The sequence below is a fragment of the Rhamphochromis longiceps genome, linkage group LG10 (genome assembly GCF_057381845.1).
Source record: "Rhamphochromis longiceps isolate RC_006_pf linkage group LG10, R_longiceps_female_GT1.1, whole genome shotgun sequence".
NCBI lineage: Eukaryota > Metazoa > Chordata > Actinopteri > Cichliformes > Cichlidae > Rhamphochromis > Rhamphochromis longiceps.
This window is the reverse complement of record NC_140566.1, coordinates 35,012,995-35,035,047: the sequence shown is the minus strand read 5'-3', so window position 1 is coordinate 35,035,047 and position 22,053 is coordinate 35,012,995. Positions and strand designations below refer to the sequence as shown.

The 22,053-nt window shown below is 43.5% G+C and overlaps 2 protein-coding genes across 3 annotated transcripts; one reads left to right on the top strand and one right to left on the bottom strand.

Annotated features, from left to right (window-relative positions):
• Window positions 1-143: 143 nt before the first annotated feature.
• Window positions 144-2,942, top strand: LOC146661325 (uncharacterized). Of its 2 annotated transcripts, none has more exons than XM_085421421.1 (2): window positions 144-2,472; window positions 2,826-2,942. In XM_085421421.1, exon 1 carries the CDS (start codon window positions 371-373, stop codon window positions 1,616-1,618), a length of 1,248 nt encoding a protein of 415 aa, XP_085277547.1. In that variant the 5' UTR covers window positions 144-370; the 3' UTR covers window positions 1,619-2,472; window positions 2,826-2,942. The 2 variants fall into 2 exon arrangements, with proteins under 2 accessions (XP_085277547.1, XP_085277548.1); XM_085421422.1 differs by lacking the exon at window positions 2,826-2,942 and having other exon boundaries at window positions 144-2,127; window positions 2,408-2,472.
• A 1,270-nt stretch (window positions 2,943-4,212) lies between these two features.
• On the bottom strand, window positions 4,213-21,363 carry LOC146661324 (Na(+)/citrate cotransporter-like). The gene is made up of 13 exons (XM_085421420.1): window positions 21,118-21,363; window positions 14,145-14,273; window positions 13,845-13,981; window positions 13,515-13,747; window positions 12,736-12,903; window positions 10,210-10,393; window positions 10,001-10,123; window positions 9,664-9,876; window positions 6,205-6,308; window positions 6,002-6,123; window positions 5,414-5,575; window positions 5,051-5,188; window positions 4,213-4,943 (listed from the first exon to the last, which is right to left on the bottom strand). Exons 1-13 carry the CDS (start codon window positions 21,361-21,363, stop codon window positions 4,815-4,817), a joined length of 2,088 nt encoding a protein of 695 aa, XP_085277546.1. The 3' UTR covers window positions 4,213-4,814.
• Between the last annotated feature and the right edge of the window lie 690 nt (window positions 21,364-22,053).

Sequence of the window (22,053 nt, the reverse complement as noted above, 5' to 3'; positions counted from 1 at the left end):
TGTCCTTTACAGAGTATCTAGGGATCAGGTCTCCAAGAAGAAGAGATACCAATTTGTTGTTCCTGATGCCCTTAAACCCGAGGTCCTCCATGGCACACATGACAATGCTGGCCACCAGGGGCAGTTTAGGAACTTGTGTCTGGCCCGCCAGAGGTTCTTTTGGCCGCACATTGACAGAGATGTGAAGGATTATGTGCGACAATGCCAGCGGTGTGTCATTGGTAAGGCAGCTGATCCTGAGGGGAGGGCACCCCTGGAGAGTATCAAGACATCTGCACCTTTGGAAATTGTGTGCATTGATTTTTGGACTGCGGAGGATTCTAACAAGAAACCTGTTGATGTGCTGGTAGTGACAGACCATTTTACTAGGATGGCCCAGGCCTTCCCTTGCCGAGATCAGTCTGCTAAACAGGTTGCGAAGCAACTCTGGGACAAGTATTTCTGCATTTATGGATTCCCAGAGAGGGTCCATTCTGACCAGGGCGCATCATTCGAAAGTCAGCTGGTTGCCGAATTGCTCAGGGTTGCTGGTGTGAAGAAGTCTCGGACGACGCCGTACCATCCAATGGGCAACGGTAGTGTGGAACGTTTTAACAGGACACTGGGCAACATGATTCGTGCCCTCCCTCCTGATGCGAAACACGACTGGCCCCGGCGCCTCCAGACCCTGACATTCATGTATAACTGTACTGTGCATGAGACAACAGGTTACGCTCCTTTCTATCTCATGTTTGGTAGGGTCCCCCGTCTTCCAGTTGATGTGCTGTTCAAAAACATACTGAAAGATCCTGAAATCGGTTGTTATGATAGCTACGTGGTGTCCCTGACAAAGGATCTTCAAGAGGCAATGGCTATTGCTCAAGGACATGTTGACAAAGAACAGAGACGTCAGGCTGAGCTCTATAACCGCCGTGTGAAGGGGAACTTGATCGCTACGGGTGATAGAGTCCTGGTTTCCAACAGACGTGAGAGAGGGAAGCGAAAAACAGCAGACAGGTGGGAGTCCACCATATACACTGTCGTTGGTGTGAAACCTGCTACTCACACATATGTGATCAAGAATCCTATCACTGGACAGGAGAGGGTTGTGCACCGTAACCTGTTGATGCTTGTTAACTTCTTGCCTGTGGACGTGGACAGTCATGCAGATCGCACCTTTCAGTCTTCTTCTGAAGCTGGATCTGGCGATGCCATGGATGCGACGGGATTGCTGTCTTTCTCAGAGAGTGGGGATTCTGTGAACAGAACTCGGCAATGGGTTGACAAATTGTCGGCTGCACGTTCGGACAGCTGTGAGGGCGCTGAGCCCTCTGGTCATGTTTTGAGCATGGCTGATGAGCCTGAGAGTGTGAGTGATTTGCACCATCAAGCCGGTTCAGTGACCTCTGAACGAGACTGCTTATCGGCCCCCTCGACTATCACTCAGGGAGGGAACAGACAACTCACGCCTTCCACCCACTCTGGTCCTGGCGATGTACAACCAGTCAGATCTCGTTTTGGACGCATTGTCAAACCAGTCAATCGGTTGCTCCATGTAATGTCCACTCAAGAGGTTGTTAATGATGCAAGTCAGATGATTGGCAAAGTCTCTAAGTCATTACGTCAGGCTTTTCAGTAAGTTTTTTTTATTTTCTACATTGTGGTTTCCAGTTTGGTGTATTCTTTGTTCCATTCTGGTTTTCCATTGCACCACCATGTTTGAACTTCGGTCCCGATGCGGGGACATTTCTTTTTCTGTGGGGCATGGTTTGTGTGGGGTGTAGACGGCATCCTGCATCCAGGAGCTGGTAGTGAGTTGGCGCCGCTCACTCTGCTTCATCCTTTTGGGGATACTTCTTGAGTTGGTGTGTCTATATAACCATGTCGGGTCTGTTTTCTTTTGGGTTTCTCTTTTGTTTTGTTGATTTTGGTGGATGCTGTGGGTTGTGCATCTTTAATTTTGAGTGAAATTCTGCGGGGGTGGATGTAACAGAGTTAGAAAATAGCTTAATGAATTTCCTCAAAATTGATGTGCTTTGTGAATAGTTGGAGCCACCTGGTGGACAAACACAGCAACTGCAACTGTTAAGGTTCCAAATTGCTGCACAGCGCATGCCTCAGCAAAGGAAAAAAACTCCCAAGCTGGTGGTAGGTGCTAGTGAGCGATACTGTTGTCAATTTTGTAATTGTATTAATGAAAACACCCTCATAGTGGTAATTGTCAACATGTATTTTGATTGTAAGCAGTACTAGCATGTATCCCGAAAGTTACAGGCATTTTGATGCATGGGTAGTAACTTTATTCACGAGTAGCATTTTTAGTTAGCATGCTAAGCTAATACTCGTTAGCTAGTCGGGTGCTTTTTGACTTGCACTCAGCTCTAATGCTTCTCTATGAGATTGTGATTGTTCTAATTCTTTTTAACAGAACTGAATGTTGCAGTTGCTTTGCAGATTGTTAATGAAGACTGTGTGCTGTTTTCTTTGTACCAGGTAGGCGCTGTTAAGTATAAGTTTTAATCGATGCTGTTGTATAGGAAAAAAAATGATGAACAATGATGATTGTTTTATAATAGAAAAGCTGTTTTTATATGTTATTGTTGTTGTTGGTTAGGAAAAAGGAGAAAAATAAATAAATAATATTGCTACTATACGATCACAAGTTTGGTTTCAGCTAGAACTTTTAAAAGAAAGATTTTGTTGATGTTGTGTTGTATAAATATATCTTAGTCATTTGTTAAGTGTTATGTTTGGAAAAGGAAAAAAACTCCCAAGCTGGTGAACTGAATGTTGCAGTTGCTTTGCAGATTGTTAATGAAGACTGTGTGCTGTTTTCTTTGTACCAGTTGCCAGAATAAAGAGGGAGCCCAGAGTAAGGGCAAGTCCAGCGTTGCAGTGCCGTCCTTTCTACATGGGCATATCACACCACTTGCACAATAGACTCTCAGAACAGCAACAGCTACACTGGCATCAGTTAAACTTCAGCTGATATCACTTCAATATAAAACAGACGTTTTGGACATCAAGTCCAAGCTTCTGTTTGTTTCTGTTCTAACTTTAGTTCATTTTGGAAGATTTTTGTTTAAAAAAAAAAACAGCAGAATTTACAAAAGCTGCATTTAAAGATCAATTTTTATTAATATGAAATAAAACTGTCAACAAGATGGTACAAAACTCTGAAACGTCATGTATGTACAGAACACTCATCAGCTCGCATAAAAATGGTGTTATTATGTTTAAATATGAACCTTAAAAATGCGAAACATATTTAGTAATTATGCTCAAATAATTCCAGTTCACAGGGAAAATAGTTTCTTCACTGGGAATTTTCCCAGTCAGTACAGTTCTGCTGCAGCTGTGCTAGAGTCAGTCCTCCAACAGTGAAATAATCACAAAGAAAATAAAAGACCAGCAATCTGGAAGAAAGTTTTAATACAGCATCATCTGCAGAAGAATCAGTCTCATTAACATAAACTGCAGACCTGGAACAGAGCCCGGTGGCAGCCTGCTAACAAGCAGTTTCACACATTTATGATGAGCAAATAAATATCAGGACTTCAAACAAAAAGAACAATTTTAAATGACATGGTTCTTACAGACAACACTAAGTGTTTTATAATCATCCTGTTTTCACCCTCTGTTAAACTTCTTCCATGTTTCCGTGGTTTCCTCGCATTCCTCACACTGTGCTTTCATCCTCTCATTCTTCACAGCTTCTTCTGTTTCACTGCCTTTAAACAAAATAATATTACACCACTGACAGTCAGCTTTCTGCAGATGTTTCAAATTAAAAGCCGGTGATTTTTTTTTGTTGAAATTCAGGTTTCTTTCAGCTGTTAAATTTTCATCAATATGGTAAAATGGTAAAAATGGCCTGTATTTGTATAGCACTTTACTAGTCCCCAAGGCCCCCAAAGCGCTTTACACATCCAGTCATCCACCCAGTCACACACATTCACACACTGGTGATGGCAGCTACATTGTAGCCACAGCCGCCCTGGGGCGCACTGACAGATCGTGGCTAGGGCGACCGTGGGTCAGGGGGTTGGGAATCGCATCTGTAACCGGAAGGTCGCCGGTTCGATCCCTGGGCTCTCTGTCCGGGTCGTTGTGTCCTTGGGCAAGACACTTTACCCTACTTGCCTACTGGTGTTGGCCAGATGGCGCGATATGGCAGCCTCGCTTCTGTCAGTCTGCCCCAGGGCAGCTGTGGCTACAACTGTAGCTGCCTCCACCAGTGTGTGAATGTGAGAGTGAATGAATAGTGGAATTGTAAAGCGCTTTGAGGTTCTTGAAAAGCGCTATATAAATGCAATCCATTATTATTATTATTATCACTGAAGAGTTCTTTTTTTAAATTAAAGGGTCAACAGGAATGTGAATGTTTGTAGTTAGAGTCCACAGTCCAGCTCAGAAAACATTTTGAGAATCTATTTAAAACTTGGGGACTTATTGTCACTGTTGTCTGGCCCTAAGATTGCTTTAAAGACACTAAGAACGAATACTGTGACCTCAGTTTGTGTGTATTTCTCTTACACCATCTGTACAAACATATAAAGGTAGATCTAGTTTTTCAATCCACCAAAGGTAACGTCGACTACATTGCTTGTGTGTGGAAGTCCATTAATTGCCATTATTACTACTTTGTAGACAGTTTACTAGAACGTGTACACGCACAATGACACAAACAACAAAATCGAGATGATGTTTCTTGTGGGTGTAACACGAATATAAAAAACAAACTCCTGGCTGGGAAATGCCAGATGCTGGAGCTGAAAGATCAAATCTGAAAAGGTCTTTATGTGCATAAATAAAGATGTGGGAGGATGTTGCTCCTATACGGGTGCAGTGACGTTGGCCCACGAGGGGAAAGTGTCCAGAGAAAACATGACCCGACCCCAGCTGTTGATGGCCAGACTAATGCAGCCGATGCCGATGATATTCATCACCACCCCTGTTTTTGCCTGTAGGGGGCACAGTGGGGGGGGGGGGGGGGGGGGGGGGGGGGCTATGATGACATAATGAATCAGAATGATTATTTCTTTCCAACTGGAAGAAATGAAGAACTCACCATGTCGGACACTTTGAGGAAACCGGAGGAAAACACAATGGCATTGGGTGGAGTGGCCACTGGCAGCATGAAGGCGAAGGAGGCGCTGAGGGTGCAGGGGATCATCACGTACAGAGGGTTCAAGCTGATGGACTGGGACTGGGTTGGGAAAACAACAGAGTCATCAACTTTACCCATAAACTGGCTTCAGTGGCTTTTTTCCTGTTACATTTCAACACTTCCTGTTTAGATGTATCATAATAAAAGTCTGTCAGTGGTTCAAGGGTGAAGCTCCTTCTGTTCTCTGTCACCTTATGATATGAAACATCTGTAGGAACATCTGCAAATAACAAATATAGTCTGTGCTGGCTGTGTTTTTGGTACCATGGAAGCCAGGATGGGCAGGAAGAGAGTTGCTGTTGCAACGTTGCTTGCACATTCAGTGAAGGTGGCAACGAGCAGGCAGAGGATGATGGCGATGGCCCATGGAGGGATTGAGTGGAGCGGCGTCATCTGATCACCGAGCCAACGTGACAAACCCGACTCCTGAAAAACCAACAAGAAAAAGCTGGACTTCAGTCTGAGTCTGAAAGCAAAGGTTTCTCTGTGGTCTTTACTTTGAATGAAAACTCCATCTGGTGTCTTCACTTTTCCAAAATATATATAAGATTTACTTAATCTCATCAAACCATCTGCACTGTGCCCATACAGAGCAGAAGCGTCATTTTCATTTACTCACAAAGTCTTAGTTGTGTTGTTCTCTTGGCTATTCAAAATGTACTTTTAGTTTATTCCTTCTAAAAATATACAAACTAAGGCTGCATAAAAGAATGTAACAGAAGGCCGGAATCTGTAAATGTCTTTGAAGTGTCAGCAACTATAAATCAAGGCTGATGTAGTAAAAAAGCCTTGTGGTGCACTTGGTGGAGCGATTTGTCTTATTGGTCCTTGTTTACTCTTCAAAGGTTTTACCTCACTGCCTTTGGCCAAAGCAAAGCCGCCTCCCAGCAGCAGGACAATATTCCAGGGCATCTTCTTCTGAGTCACCTGCCAGGTGAGCAGAGAAGGGGCGGGGCCTCGAGAGACCTGAGACTCTAATTGGATCAAACGAACAATTTAAATCACGAACATAAATTGCCTTTGTGTCCCATCCACATGTTGTGTGTTTGTGGTACCTGTGTCGGAGCGCCTCCAGAAGCAGAGGTATCGCGGCGGCTCGGAGGGAAGAACAAACAATAAAACAGCAACAAACAAGGCAACGGTTGCATCTGTGACGAACCTGCAGACACAGAGAGAGAGCTCAATGCAGGATCTACTTTCATCCACTCAGCATCAAACAACAAACTAGATACTGTCACTTCCAAAGACCACAGGTGGTTCGGGAAGATTAAAGCCTTAAAGAGTTATGTTGAGTCGAACATCTGGGACTCTAATGGCTGTGCTGTAATCTGGCAAGATCACCATGGTAGCTTTTGCAAAATGGTTATGCTTATTCACTGACTCATTACGCGATGTCACGGTCAAAGTGCAAATAAGATTCTCTGTAACAGGAATAACAAAACTCGGAGCCTCCTGCTGCTTCCTGCGACTGAAGCAACAGGTTCTAGCACCTTCTAAACACTACAGTCGGTCACGGGGCTTTGAAAGAGGAACACTGTTCAGCTTCTGTTTAAAATCTGCCGAGGAGAAGATGTGACAGCATAGCAGGTGAATGCCTGATCCCAGGGTTGTATTCATGAAACATCCCAGCTGTGTGTTCAGGGTCCAGGTCATTTAATGACTTATAAACAATAACCAATACTTTGAACTCAGGTCTGGGTCAGACACAGGAGCCAAATCACCTGACCTGGTGTTGAAGGGGGAGGGGTCTAGTTTTGGTTACCTTGGACCTTTGGTTTGTGCAAACAGAGGATTTTGAAATGTTTCCTGATTACACAGGTTTACAGTCGACGTGCAGTTGCCCTCAGCTGATGTCACAGCCTGACAATAACATGAGCAGCAACTATTTTCAGTAACTATAACTATAATAAATATCTACAGTGAACTACGTCATCAATGACTGTGCAGCAACAAAGGAATTTTCCTTCAGTGAAAACAAGACATTCAGATCTCAGAGTCTGCCTGCAGCTGACTGCTTCCACACAGATGTTACCAGGCACAGGGCACGGCCTGCTTCCTGTCTCCAAATCAGTATTTCAAATAACTGAAACCCCTAAAAGGTCAAAAAGTACAAAGCTCACAGGAGGTGGATGTAGAAACATAAACCCAGTGGTTGCATGGTCACTGAGTGTGTGCAAATACCAAACCTCCGGCTGTGGTGAAACTCCTTCTCACGAACTCAGCGGTCGATATTAGACGGGAGGTGAACAGAGTCAATGACAGCTGAAGGGCTTTCACTTAAGACGGAAGAGGGAGTTAAAAAGTCCTCATGTCTAAGAAATAATGACAATAATAAAAATAATTATGAGCTTTTCCTGCAGCCTTCATCGGTGGACACAGACCTGCTGACTCGCAGGTTTCTTTGGGAGCATATTGATATTTTTCATCTTTGCTGAAAAGTTGAAGGCTAATGCTCCTTCGCTTCATCAGCAACCTGCAAACTGATGCTCAGTAACATCCAGAACTGCGACCGCTCGGAGAAAAATCGGAAAAAGTCTGAAAAAGCTTTCCAACAAAACCCTAAAGCTTCAGTCCACAGAGGGCAAACATCTGCCATCCAGCTGTTTCTTCATTTTAACGTGTTTTATGATGAAAGCTCTGAACACGAGCTCACGGTTTCTGGAAGCTTCTTCAAGACTTTGTCTCCACATTCATGCTCCAAAGAGAAAAACGCTCTGATGGGACTAAACTGTGAATTCAGTGACAAGAAAACCCCCCCAAAGCTGTTGTATTTCTCAGTTAAACTGATTATTGATGTTTTTGAATATTCTAAATGTTTCTGTTTACGTGTTAAATCTCACATTTTTCTCAGAAACTGAGGATTTTTTTATTTCCCGTCTCGGCCTTAACAACAACACGACAGAAACAAACAGGTCGATGCGTGACGTCTGCGCTACTCTCGCTGGTCATGTGACCCCACCGGGAGTTTATGAATGAACAGGAAAGTCATGTCATGTGTTGCCAATTTCCCACATGGTTAAATACGCATGTGTGTTTAGCTGTGGTGGTGCTGGTCGGGGTTTAAAGTCAACTTTAACGTCTCAGAGTTACAAAACATACATTTACAGATTAAAAATCTTCCTGTATGAGTCAGACAGACAGACTCTGCTTCCTTATTTATGAGCTTGTGCTATACTCACATACAGTCAGACATATATGATTTCTGATACTGCAGAAGCGAAGCAAATAAACGTGACAACCCTCAGGCTGCTGCTTGTTTCTGTGATTTTGTTCTGGACGTTTTCTCAAACGCAGAAACTCTGCAAAGTGCAACAACACGAACACTGTGCAGGCGTCAGAGTCGCAGCTGCAGGCAAAGAACCGACTACACGGAAAAGCTTCTAACTATTAATATAATCTAATGGATTAAATACATGGTTAACCTAATTTGGAAACCAGTGAGTCCAGTATCACCAGCTGATACACTAAAATTTAATTCACAAAAACTAATCATGCAAATGCTGCTGAAAGGGTTGAATAATAAAAGCTGAGATAATAACATTTAATTGAAAGAAAAATCAGACTAACTAGGCCCGATGTGCGGTGTGGAGGTGAGCTCAGTTCATGCCTCCTGCATTTGTGTAACACGGGTCAAAGCTGCAGCTGTGACACTAAAGTCCAGCATTTGTACCCAGGACACGTCCAGTGTTTGTTCCTCGCTTCTGAGTCCTGTTTATTCTGGGAGTTTGCCCCGAGGCAGGCCCTTTCTTTCCATCTCACATTACTGCAGGAACAGAGACGAACACGTGAAAGTTGGACCTCAGAGTTTCTGCTCAAAAAAACTCAAAACACCCCTTTAAAGGATCATTCCAGTGCTTCACAAAAGATCTACTTTCAGTTTGAAAATGAGACTTAAATCCAAATTCTTATATTTTCATTTAACACAATAAACAAATGAATAAACTACAAGCTTAGAAAGTTGTTACGATAACGTGGAGAGGCAGATTCATCTAAAAACATGAACCAGAACAAGAAAAGTGCATTTTAAAAAAAACACACCTTGGAAATAAAACAGGACGTAATTTAAAAAGGAAGTAATCTGGTCTTTTTTTAATGACACTATCTGACCAATAGAGCGGCTCCTGTGTGAAACTCAGATGTTATTCTGTTGGGTGATGTTCGTCGCCTGGTTACAGCTTCCTGCTGCTAAAGTAACACTGGCAGAAAGCTTGCAGCAGACCCTCCGACCCTGAGCGCTGTTAAAGCCGAGAGCTCGCCGACCCGGCCGAGCGGGTAACACTGGATGAGCAGGTGTCAGTGACCTGCCGGTCACAGCTCGTTGGCCGAGGAGGCTGGGCCCTCAGAGTCTCAGTTAGTCTGCTTTATTAAAAGGCTGAGATGGCGGTGGAGATCTGGGCGGAGCCACGCACGAGGACGTGACTGATTTGGGTTTGGTCTGCGCCGCTCTCTGAACCGCCCAAAACACTAAAACAGCTTCAGCAGCGAGCACTCATGAAGGTTTCGCTGGTACTCACTCAGCTTTGGAGTTGAACATGTGCGTCGCCCAGCCGTCCATGAAGCGCGGGTCTCGTGTGAACCACAGCGCCACCATGAGGATGAAAAGTGCCAGAACGCTGAACTCTCCGTAGCTCATGGGTCCCAGACGGGAATGCTCGTCCCTGATGACCTGGTATGCTGCCCGCTCCTTCTGCGACTTGACCGCACCGCAACCCCACGTCTTCCTCAGGCTGTGGTGCACAAAAGCAAAAAAACCCAATCATGTTTGTAACTGTAAAGTTGAGTTGTGGGAGCTGTGGGAGCTGTGGGAGATGTCACAGTAATGTTGGGGTTGTGTTTTGGTGAATGACTTACTTGCAGCCCACGTAGAGGAACTGCAGCCAGAACCAGGCCAGGGTCAGCGTTAGCACCATGGTGGGGAAAGCAAAGGCAAACCAGGAGGCAAAGTTGATCACGTCACCGTTCTGAGGGAAGAGCCTGCGAGGAAGAAACAGGAAGTTGAGAGTCAGGCCTCACAGGACACGTGGTCACATGATGTGGGTGCCGTTGCTGTGAGTTCGTACTGGTTCATCTGTCCGATGAGGACCAGGTTTGGCCCGGTTCCTGTCAGGGTAGCGATGCCTCCGATGCTGGCGGCGTAGCAGACCGACAGTAGGAGGCCTTTACTCATCCTCCTCGTCTCCTCCTCCACGTCACTCAGCTCCTCCAGCTCCATCTGACAGAAGTTGCTCTCCACGGTCACGACCGCTGAAAACAGTTAACAGTGTTAACCAATGAACCTATTACCCACAACAGCTACTGAGCGAACACTCACATTTATCTGAATGTATTCTCCACGTTATGTTTGACTCTTTATTTCTGATTTGGACTCATTTAGATAGATTGATTAAATCTTTATTGTGAACATGTTGAAAAAGTACAACAACATAGAAACAAAGCAAAACAAAAGGAAAACGAGCAACCACAACTACAAATAACTTTCATGTTCAAAAAGGAGCAGGAAGAAGCATAAGCTCATATAATCCCATACATATATACATATATACATACACATTTATATACACATTTTCAATAACCCCAGTAACACCTCAAAGGATACACAACCTACAGATATGATACATGAAAGTATTGGACAAGAACAGCCGCTCAGATCTCCACCTCCTCCCTGTACGCTGTAAAAACCAACATCCTTAAACCGCTGTTTAAACTGCGCCATCCTCGGACTTTGCTTCATATCTTTACTTAGTCTGTTCCACAGCTTCACTCCACACACAGAGATGCAGAAACTTTTTAATGTTGTACGGATACGAGGATGTTTTCAATTTAATTCCCCCCTCAAATTGTGTCCCCGTTCCCTTCTAGAAAACATTTTTAGAATATTGTCAGGAAGCAGGTTATTTATTGCTTTATACATAATGTGTGCAGTGAGAAAATGAACCAGATCTGTGAATTTTAGAATTTTTGATTTTAAGAATAGTGGATTTGTATGATCTCTGTAACCAGTTTTATGAATTATCCTTATGGCCCTTTTTTGTAATATAAAGATTGATGATAGCGAACATTTGTAAGTATTGCCCCAAACCTCTGCACAGTAATTCAAATACGGTGCAATCAGGGAACAATAGAGAATGTGGAGTGATTTGTGGTCCAGAATGTGTTTTACTTTACTCAAGATTGAGACACTTCTTGAAATTTTGTTATGTATATGATTTATATGAGACTTCCAGTTTAATTTATCATCTATAATCACACCAAGAAACTTATGTTCAAGTACTCTTTCAGTTCCACACCATCTATATCAGGGGTCCCCAATCCCAGTCCACGAGGGCCGGTGTCCCTGCAGGTTTTAGATGTGTCCTTGATCCATCACAGCTGATTTAAATGGATAAATTACCTTCTAAACATGTCTTGAAGTTCTCCAGAGGCCTGGTAATGAACTAATCATGTGATTCAGGTGTGTTGACCCAGGGTGAGATCTAAAACCTACAGGGACACCGGCCCTCGTGGACTGGGATTGGGGACCCCTGATCTATATGAATCTGCACTTGTGCCTTTCTAAGGGAATTCCCAAATACGATTATTTTAGTTTTACTTAGATTTAGCGAGACAGCTGGGATTGGCTCCAGCGCCCCCCGCGACCCTGAAAAGGATAAGAGGTAGCGAATGGATGGATGGATGGATGGATGGATGGATGGATTTAGCGATAGTTTGTTCCTGTTAAACCATTTTTCAGTTTTGCACATTTCTGATGTAATTGTATCCAGCAGCTCCTTATTTTCCCCCCAGAACAGAAAATATTTGTGTTGTCTGCAAATAATACTAATTTTAATATATCAGATGCCTTACAAATATCATTTATATAAATAATAAATAACTTTGGACCCAGTACAGAGCCTTGTGGAACACCACAAGCATGATGAGGAATGGACACCCAGCTTCACAAATAGTTTCCTGTTACATAAATAATTTTTCACCAGTGCAGTACAACCCCCCTGATCCCATACCGTTCCAGTTTATTAATTAATATGTCATGATTGATTGTGTCGAATGCTTTCTTGAGATCCACAGATACTCCAGCTGCATACTGTTTCTGATCTATAGCACTTGTAATCTCGTCAATTGATTCAATTAATGCCAGAGATGTTGATCTTTTTGATCTGAATCCATATTGATTGTCAGAGAGTAATTTATATTTATCTAAGAATTTGTCTAATCGTTTATTAAACAGGTTTTCTAGGATTTTGGAGAATTGTGGTAGTAAAGAAACAGGCCTGTAATTTGTGAAGTGGCGTCTATCCCCGGTTTTATACAGCGGCACAACTTTAGCATTTTGTTTGGAACATTCTGAAGTTGCAAATATTGAGAGGCCCTACGATTCCTTCGATGACCTTCTTTTCTTTAACAGTGACAGAACAAGCATTCCTCCCTCAGGCTACTTCAGCCATTTGGACAGTTGGTCCAAAGGTTGTGACTCACTTAACTCAGAAACAAAAACGTTTGATTACAGCTTTTTCTTCAAGGTGATTTCTGTATCTGCTCATCTGTCTGTTTCCCATAGATGTCAGGTTTCCTTGCCTCTGTGGACTTACCGGGACTGCTGCTGCTGTCTGATGGAGGTTTGTCTTGTGGTGCTGGTTTGACAATCTCCTTTGTATCCATCTGACCCAGTGACACCACTTTATGCTCAGGCAACATGTTGTCTTGTAGGTCTCTGGTTTTCTCTGAGTTGCCTTGAGTTTGGGTTGATAGATTCAGACCTGAAAACAAACCTATAAGTTAATACCTCGGGGTCAGACTACAGAGGAATATTTGAGCTGTCTCATGCAGTGTTAGTGACGACATGTTTAGGGTTTTCACATCAATACCAAAGTGACTTTTCTTCCTCTTTCCTTTCTTTAATGCTTTCATTCAAGCAAACTTTATCAGACTCAGCCTGACTGTTTCCCTGAACGAGGACCTATTCTGTACTTTGTATTCAGGGTCTTGACCAGAGTTTCCTCGTGATTCACAGTTATTATTCTGACCACTCATGCACCCCCTCAATTTATGGTAAGTCTGAAATAAGCGTCTCTTGAAGGCCACCCTCTCTAACAGCTCACTTTTTGGAAGCCTGCTGAGGGGCAGCACCTGTACTACCTCAATGTTCTGTTAAATGAGAGAAAATAAGGAAAGGCAGAATAAGGCCACTTTAAAACCTGTCTCACAAAACTGCTAGCATGTAGTCTGTGATAGACCAACCTGACAGGTGCTCCACTGTCTTTGTAATGCAGTACGTTTAGTACTTTATCAGTACCTTAGAGGAATGCTTTTTCTGGCATCGCTTCCATGTGGTTAGAAAGTAGCTATATGCCAGAAGCCTACATCGTACCTATCTCCATCATGTTTGGGTTAACAGCTTGAAGGATGCTGATGGTTTTCTCCTGATGCTCCTGAGGTAGTGCCTCACTCCTGTTCTTACTCTTGGCCGAATGCTCAGGGTCTACGTTACTGTGGAGCTGATCCAGGACGGCCTGGACGATGGGAACCATCATGGCGGTGGTTGCCGTGTTGCTGATCCACATGGACAGGAAGGCCGTCACTCCCATGAACCCCAGCATCAACCTGTGAGGGGAAGGGATTGGATTAAGCCTGAGAAACAGGGGAAGTGATCGGCTTCCACTGCAGCCCTGTGGGGACAGATTAGGTTCAGCTGACTCACAGGGCAGGTCGGACTCCAACTATCAGCAGCACCCGGAGCGCGATGCGTTTGTGGAGGTTCCAGTGCTCGACGGCTACGGCGACCATCAGGCCCCCGACAAACAGCATGTTGGTGTCCTTCAGGTACTGCATACACACCTGGACAAAAACAAGGAGGAGACAAAATAATGGAAATACAAAGTTAGCATGCAGCAGGACAAAAAAAAATCAGTTTGATAATTCGGTATCATTATTTGTATAAATGTACATGTAAAGTTGTAGTACCAGATGTAGTATACGATGTGTATGTGCACGGTCTTACTTCTTTGGACTCCATGATGCCCAGGACTGGGAACAGGATGGTTGGCAGCAGCGCTGTCACCGCCAGCGGCAACACCTCCGTGCACCAATATACCGCCATGAGGGCTATGACATAAGCACAGGCTGCCTCCTATGCACACATCAGAAAACACGTCCAGGTCAAAATGTAACCTGAAACCTGCAGCTTTAACACAACATCCACAAGATGTGAACAAATGGGTGTTTCAATGCACTAACGTAGTGTTCGTATAATACAGCAGAGGGCGCTAATGCTCCAGTGGCTGTTATTAAGCTTCTGCAGAATAAATGATGGTTAAACAAACAAACAAACAAACAAACAAACAAACAAACAAACAAACAAACAAACAAACAAACAAACAAACAGACAAAACTTTCAGACAGATGCTTCAAACGGACACGTGTAACCGTGACTGATCTCACAGGTGTAACGTGTTACGCAGTAGCGTGCTAGCGCTCAGACCACGTTTTTGCAATTAGCTTTCTTCTCTGTGTATTAGTAAAATGTTACTCGCATTTTTTGAGTCTTTCGTTGTGACAAAAGAAAATTCATCCAGCACTTTGCTGCCAACAGAAAACATCCAGTCCAGTTTCACTGCACATGTTGAGCTCAGCAAGGATGATATTTATGTAAGCTTACTTTACACCCCCCTCCCCCAAGGGAGGAGGTCTGGGTGGATGGCTGGCTCTCCAACACACAGACTTAAAAGGTAAACGTGCTCTTCTACCCCACGGGACCTCTCAGAGCACCTTACTATTCTTTACTGAGGTCCATTTAGCCACAAAATGGTAGGAATGGTTTGTAATACAGTAATTTTTTATTTTTTTTACACTGAAATATTTTGGAAAATAGAGTGTGTGCTGTGACATGACCTCACTTCCAGCCTTGTTTTTGGAACAAACGCACAGGAAATTAGTATCTATGGTTTTGCTGTAGTCGTTTCTGACACTGCTGCACAGAGTCAGCAGATGAATCAAAGGCTTAATTATCAAATAGAAATGTTTCGGCTCTCTTCTTGCTTTTGTGTCTGAATGACATTTAAATATTAAATATATTTGTATGTATTTCTCAGTTTTTTATTTATTCTTGCTGTTTTACTATTTATTGTTTAATCTGGCACAGTTGGTGTGGAGCACCCACAACTGTGTTACATGGGCAATGACAATAAAGGGATATTCTATTCTATTCTATTCTATTCTATTCTATTCTATTCGAGTCTATTAATCTAACCAAACTCTGTCTAACTGAGGCTTGGAGCAGGATCACACACCTCTAAGCTGTCAGGTTTAAACCGTGACGCTCTTTTCACTTTCCAGCCTGTCGATACCCAAAACTGTAAAAACACGTTGAAGTTGTTGTTGTAGAAGAGGAGATGTGTTGATCAGGACTCAGAGGGCTTAAGGTGCTGAACCCAACACGTGTCAGGATTTACTAGTACTGTACCCACCTCCATACATCGAGCTGGTGGAAACTTGTAATTCTGAGGAGACGGGGGAAGAGTGCGTGACGATGAGGGGAAAGATTGTATTTCTTTCTATGAGCAGAGCCCCAGAGGCTGCTGGGAGTCTGCTGACAGGACCCACTGAGTCCAAACAAAGTGAAAGACAATGAAACCTGCAATAACACTGTGAGCAAGTCTGGGAAACGTGACTAAAGTCTCAGACGTGGACCCTGCTGTCACTGGTTAAGGATTTCCTTCGTTGTGTTTTCATTAACTCGTTGTGTTTGTTTCCCCAATAGCAGCTTTACATCCCACACCAGATGTTATTTCTTTACATCCAGATGTTGTATTTCAGAGGACTGATTCATTCATTCACCCTCCAAGCTTTCATAAAGGTTTTAGTCCTGTGATCAGGTGACTTCGTTATTTATTCTGTTCAATTCAATTCAATTTTATTTATATAGCGCCAAATCACAACATAAGTCGCCTCAAGGCGCTTCATAGATACAGAGTGTTGAGACTAGTAGTTAAACATATGCCATTTTATGACCAGTAGTCAATGTAGTAAATTAGGTTAACAGCTGTAGGCCATATATTATCCTTTAGTTCTGATGGTGTGCTATGTATGTAGTTTAGTCTTTATTATACTCTTGAATAAAAGAAACATAATCATTTTGTAGTTCATTAGATAAAGTGTGCATTACTCTGTATCCTTGATCGGCTGTGAATGTCTTACACTGTTTTCTTGAAATGTTTTATTGCTGAATCATATGAAGAAGGTTGTAAGCAGGGGACTTGGTGTCTGGGGAGAAGAGATAAAACCACATTCCTTACCCCCCTTCCTACTTCACACAGAAAGACAGGGAGGCAAGGTCAGGAGCCAGGCTCGCTAAGAATTAGAAAAACATGTGAAGATGCAGCTTTTAGGACAAGGAGGGGGGCTGTTACTAGCTATAAAAGTCTGTGAAAGTTGCTACCATTTTGAGACATGCTGTTGACCCTCTGCAGGCATCTCTCCCGTCCGGACGCTGTAATGCTCTGATTGTTGAATTGTATGGAAATAAAGAATTGTTGATTGAGCATTTATACACCGAGTATTGTCCTTCCTTCAGCCCAAAGATTAAAAGAATTGGGAGATTTTAACAACTTGGTGCCGTGTGACCCGGATCTTTGGCGTGCTGAGGAGGTGCAGCCCAACAATCATATGACCCTCTATGAGCAAGCACTTTGGCAACAGTGGGAAGGAAAAACTCCCTTTTAACAGGAAGAAACCTCTGGCAGTTATTAGCTGTTTGGGAACTTCCCATGATGCATTGAGCCTTTCTCCTCTTTTCTCTCCTTTCCAGCTGCAGACGGCCGCCCCTCCTGCCCCTTGGCTCTGCTGGACGTCTCTTCCTGTCAAAACTGGGTTCTTCTTCCTCACCTTTGCCACGTACTGCTGATAGAGGATGTCTCTCAGATATTGTAATTTCTTTATATTTCTTTATCTGATAATATCATGTTTGGTGACATCATTGTTGTACATTAGCAGTATATAAATACAATTTAATTCAATCTTTAGAGGGATTTTATAATCAGAATCATCAGAATCAGAATACTTTATTGATCCCTGGGGGAAATTATTTTTTGTTACAGTGCTCCATTTTAAACCAACATTAAGACAAGACAGACAATACGCTAACTAAGAATAGTACAATATATAGATATATATACACATACATACACAAGTCACTCATTAATAAATAGCTGGAAAAGAAACGTGTAGCTGTTGCAGTATACAGTGTGTTAAGTGGATGAGTTGCACAGGCAGGAAAGATTTCCTGTGTCGTTCAGTGGTGCATCATGGGTAATCTCAGTCTCTCACTGAACGTGCTCCTGTGACTGACCAGCGTGTCATGGAGTGGGTGGGAGGTGTTATCCAACATTGTCTTTATCTTGGACAGCATCCGCCTCTCCGACACCACCTTGAAGGAGTCCAGCTCCATCCCCACAACATTGCTGGCCTTACGGATCAGTTTATTGAGTCTGTTGGCATCTGCGACCCTCAGCCTGCTCCCCCAGCATGCAACAGCATAGAGAATAGCACTGGCCACAACAGACTCATAGAAAATCCTCAGCATTTTCTGGCAGATGTTGAAGGACCTCAGTCGCCTCAAAAAATAGAGACGACTCTGGCCCTTCCTGTAAAGTGCTGTGGTGTTTTTAGCCCAGTCCAGTTTATTGTCAATGTGTACTCCAAGGTATTTATAGTCCTCCACAATGTCAACACTGACCCCCCGACCACAGCCCGGTACTCTGTCTCATCATCCCTGCTGATGCATCCAACCACCGCAGAGTCATCAGGAAACTTCTGAAGATGGAGGCCTCTGTGCAGTGGCTGAAGTCTGTGGTGTAGAGGGTGAAGAGGAAGGGGGAGAGGACAGTCCCCTGTGGTGCTGATCACCTTGTCAGACACACACTGTGGGAGACGTACATATTGTGGTCTTCCTGTCAGGTAATCAACAATCCAGGACACCAGAGAAGCATCCACCTGCATCGCTGCTAACTTATCACCCAGGAGGGTCGGCCTGATGGTGTTGAAAGCACTGGAAAAGTCAAAAAACATGACCCTCACAGTGCTCGCCGGCTGGTCCAGATGGGTGTAGACACGATTGAGCAGGTAGATGATGGCGTCCTCAGTTCCGAGATGAGGCTGATAAGCGAACTGAAGGGGATCCAGATGTGGTCTTACTATGGGTCGCAGCTGGTCCAGGATGAGCCTTTCCAGGGTCTTCATGATGTGGGAGGTCAGTGCCACGGGCCTGTAATCCTGGGGGCCACTGGGACGTGGCGTCTTTGGTACAGGGACGAGGCATGATGTCTTCCACATCACCGGGACCCTCTGCAGACTCAGACTCAGCATAAACAGTTTATGAAAGACTCCACACCGCTGGGGGGCACAGGTCTTGAGGACAAGGGGACTCACTCCGTCTGGTCCAGCAGACTTGCCTGAGTGAAGTCTCCTCATTTGCATCTCAACCTGGTATTGAGTGAAGGTGATGGGTGGGGGAGGGGTGTCAGGAATCTCACAGGAGGCAACATGTGAAGAGAGAGGCTGGCACAGTGGTGTGGCTCTGGATTCCAGGCTGACTGCAGGTGAGGTTGTGGGGGTGGGAGCAGACACTGTGGTGTCGAATCTATTGAAAAACAGATTCAACTCATTGGCTCTATTCTCACCTCCCTCAGCTCCCCTGCTGTTGGTTGGCCTAATCTCTAATAATCTGATTGCATCAGTCCTGATCACATCGGGCACCAAGCAGCCTTCGACCTGCCAACAGTCCAGCTGCCCTGTGCAAAGGCCGGACTGACTGCTGTGTGAGTGACGAAGAGCTGCTGCGAAAAACTACCAGGAATCCACGAAAACGCCTAAAAACTGCAAAGTGGACGAGCTGTTTGGAGTGTGAAATACACGACAGTGTGAAATCATTTTCAAATGAGTTTAAATAAACCCCCCAAAGTCTTCTCAGGTTTGTAGAAATGCACTCTGTGTTTTCAGAGAGCGTCTCCGTGACCTTTCAGACCGTCTGCAGTCTGTTTGTCAATCAGTGACAAGAAACTGTGAAAGAAGCTGCTGTGCAAACACGCAGCGGCTGCACATCAGCACAGCGCTCAGGTTATTCATCACCGAAGCATCGAGCTCACAACGGCCAGTGACAGGAAAACAAAGACACTGTTTCTATTACACACACAGCTGCAGTTATTCCAAACTTTCATGATCTCTTATCTGAGAGCAGATTATTAGGAACGCCTCTGCTGTGAACACTTTTACAAAACTTCAGCGTTTCCAGAAAATCTGCTGTTTGTTGTTTTTCAGCTCACGCTGAGCGCAAATCAGAACAAAGGTTCAAAGGTTAACTAACTAAGGTTAACTAATACACCTGAGGAGAGCAAAATATTAGCTACCTCCCGTGTCTTCATTTTGACCTTGGTTTCTAAATCAAACCCAGTAAAGAGTAAAAGGCACTTTAGTGCAGGGCTGTCAAACTCAAATACACAGTGGGCCAAAATTCACAACTGGAACAAGGTCGCGGGCTAACGCTAATATTTACTGAAAAACAAAATCTTCCTCCTGATATAAGAATGAATCTTTTCTTATGGACACGTTTTGCTGGAAAACTGAATATGGAACAAGCAAAGCTTAATACTAAACAATATATATATTAGCTGTATAGCAGTAGGCCAGCTCTGATAGTAATTTGGTGTGGCTTCGAGGGCCAAATGTAATTAGGCTGCGGGCCACATTTGGCCCGCGGGCCAGAGTTTGACACCTATGCTTGTGTAAAACTGAGATCAAAATAAAGTAGAAAACGATGATGAAACAGCGACACAAGGCTGATTGTCCGATCGTAGAGGTTCTTTCACACTCTGAGTTTATGTTGGTATTTATTCACGTGTTCACTAAACTGCTAACTTTAACTAATCATACAGAAAACTGGTCATTTTAAACACACACGGGTATGACATCAGTTAGGCTGGTTCACTGCTGCATTACAGTCTCAGTAAACTGGCCATTCATACTGGTTAGTGCTCAAACGCTTGTAAACAGCACTTATTGATGTGTTAGTGATCAAAACCAGGTGAATGTAACCAGTTTCGTCTCTGTCCTGATAAACTGGTGACTTTCACTGGTCATTGTTCGGGAAACTTGATCTCTTTAGACTAAACTGGTTGCTCAAACACGCTCTGAAACTTTTAGGATGTACTAGTTAATAAACTGCTCAGTAAACTCTTAACTGGAGTTGGTAATTTCTCAGAAAACTGGCTATTTAAACTGGTTGCTGCTCAGTTTAAACTGGCAGGTTCTCATTAACAGCTTCATTAAACAGGTTTGTTCTCTGGAGTGTAAATCAATAACTTGAACTGGTCACTGTTTCAGAAAACTGATTATTTAAACAGATTACTTAGATGAGTGCTGATTGGTTGAAAGTTTGTTCTTGGTAATATTTAGACCAATAAGTGCTCATTAAACCTGTAACTATGCTGCACTAGTTCACAAATAGCAAAGTCGGCAGAAGCTACAGCAGTAGCAAGAATGGAGGAGAGCTGGTTAGTGTTCAGTTTAATAAAAAAAACAGAAAATAATAATTTTGTAATTAAATTATTTTAATCATCGTTCTTCAAATTTGATATTTAGATCACTTATGTTACACTGGTAGGTTGGAGGTGATCTGTTTGGGACTTTTAGGCTGCATTGCCAAACTGACTCTTTGTTGTGCCATAAACTGGTTATTTACACCAGTTAGTACTAACCCGAGCATTTCTCTGTGAGATGGTTATTCAGGACAGCTAGTACTCAGTAAAGTTGGAAGTATAACTGGTTACTTGTCAGTTAACAGGTTAAAATGAGTTTGTCCTGTACATTGGTTCACTGGTAACTTTAACCAGTCATTGTTCATGAAAACTAGTTAAAGTGCTCAGTGAACTGGTCACCTCTCAGTAAACTGGTGGGTTAAACTGGTCAGTGAAGCGTCTCACCGTGGTGCTGACGGCGAGCGGCAGCAGGAGGAACGGGCTGCAGACGAGAATCACGACGCCCTTCAGCCTCCAGACCTGCCGCAGCATTTTCACCCGCAGAGGAAGAACTGACATGGCTGATGGTGGTGATGAAGATGAAGATGAAAACAAAAAGTCAGTGCTGAATGAAGCCGAATCGGTGCCTCGCAGCTGCGTCCTGCTCGCAGGCTGCTCCCGGGTTTCTCTCTCACTCTGTCTCTGGCACATTTGTGATGCATTTCACAACACTAAATATTAACTTTATGTGTGTTACAGCACACACACACACACACACACACACACACACACACACACACACACACACACACACACACACACACACACACACACACACACACACACACACACACTTTATCTAAACTCTCAGCAGAACAAACACTGAAGTGGAAATCAGATCCGTTTGCGTCAGTCTCACCTGTTATCTTGCTGCTCGGGGTCAACACATCCGAGCACTTCTTCATCCTCACTGTGCCAGCACTCGGATGGATCACATGAAAAGCGGAGCTGGATAAAAGTTCAACATTTTTAAAATGTTTAAATGAAACAAAGGACATGTTGAAGAATAAAAATATAGTTAAAGAAAAGTAGCCTACTGTCCAGGATCAATTTTTTTTTTATCCATTAATGTTTCATAACCAATTCGATTTAAATGAGAAAAAAGGATTAGATTTAAGGGGGAAAGACATCAGACTGAGACATAAACACAGACAAACCACGAAAGAACCCTTAAATGTCTAGATCCAAAGACAAGAGACACACAAACAAAGAAGTTGACTCTCCACCTTTTCTTTTTTTAGAACCAAAGAAGCATCTTAGGCTAAAGATGAAACATCTCCACAAACTTAAAGACGTCCGTCTGCTTTCTTTGTTCAAGCTCTTGAGACTACCATGACCTGG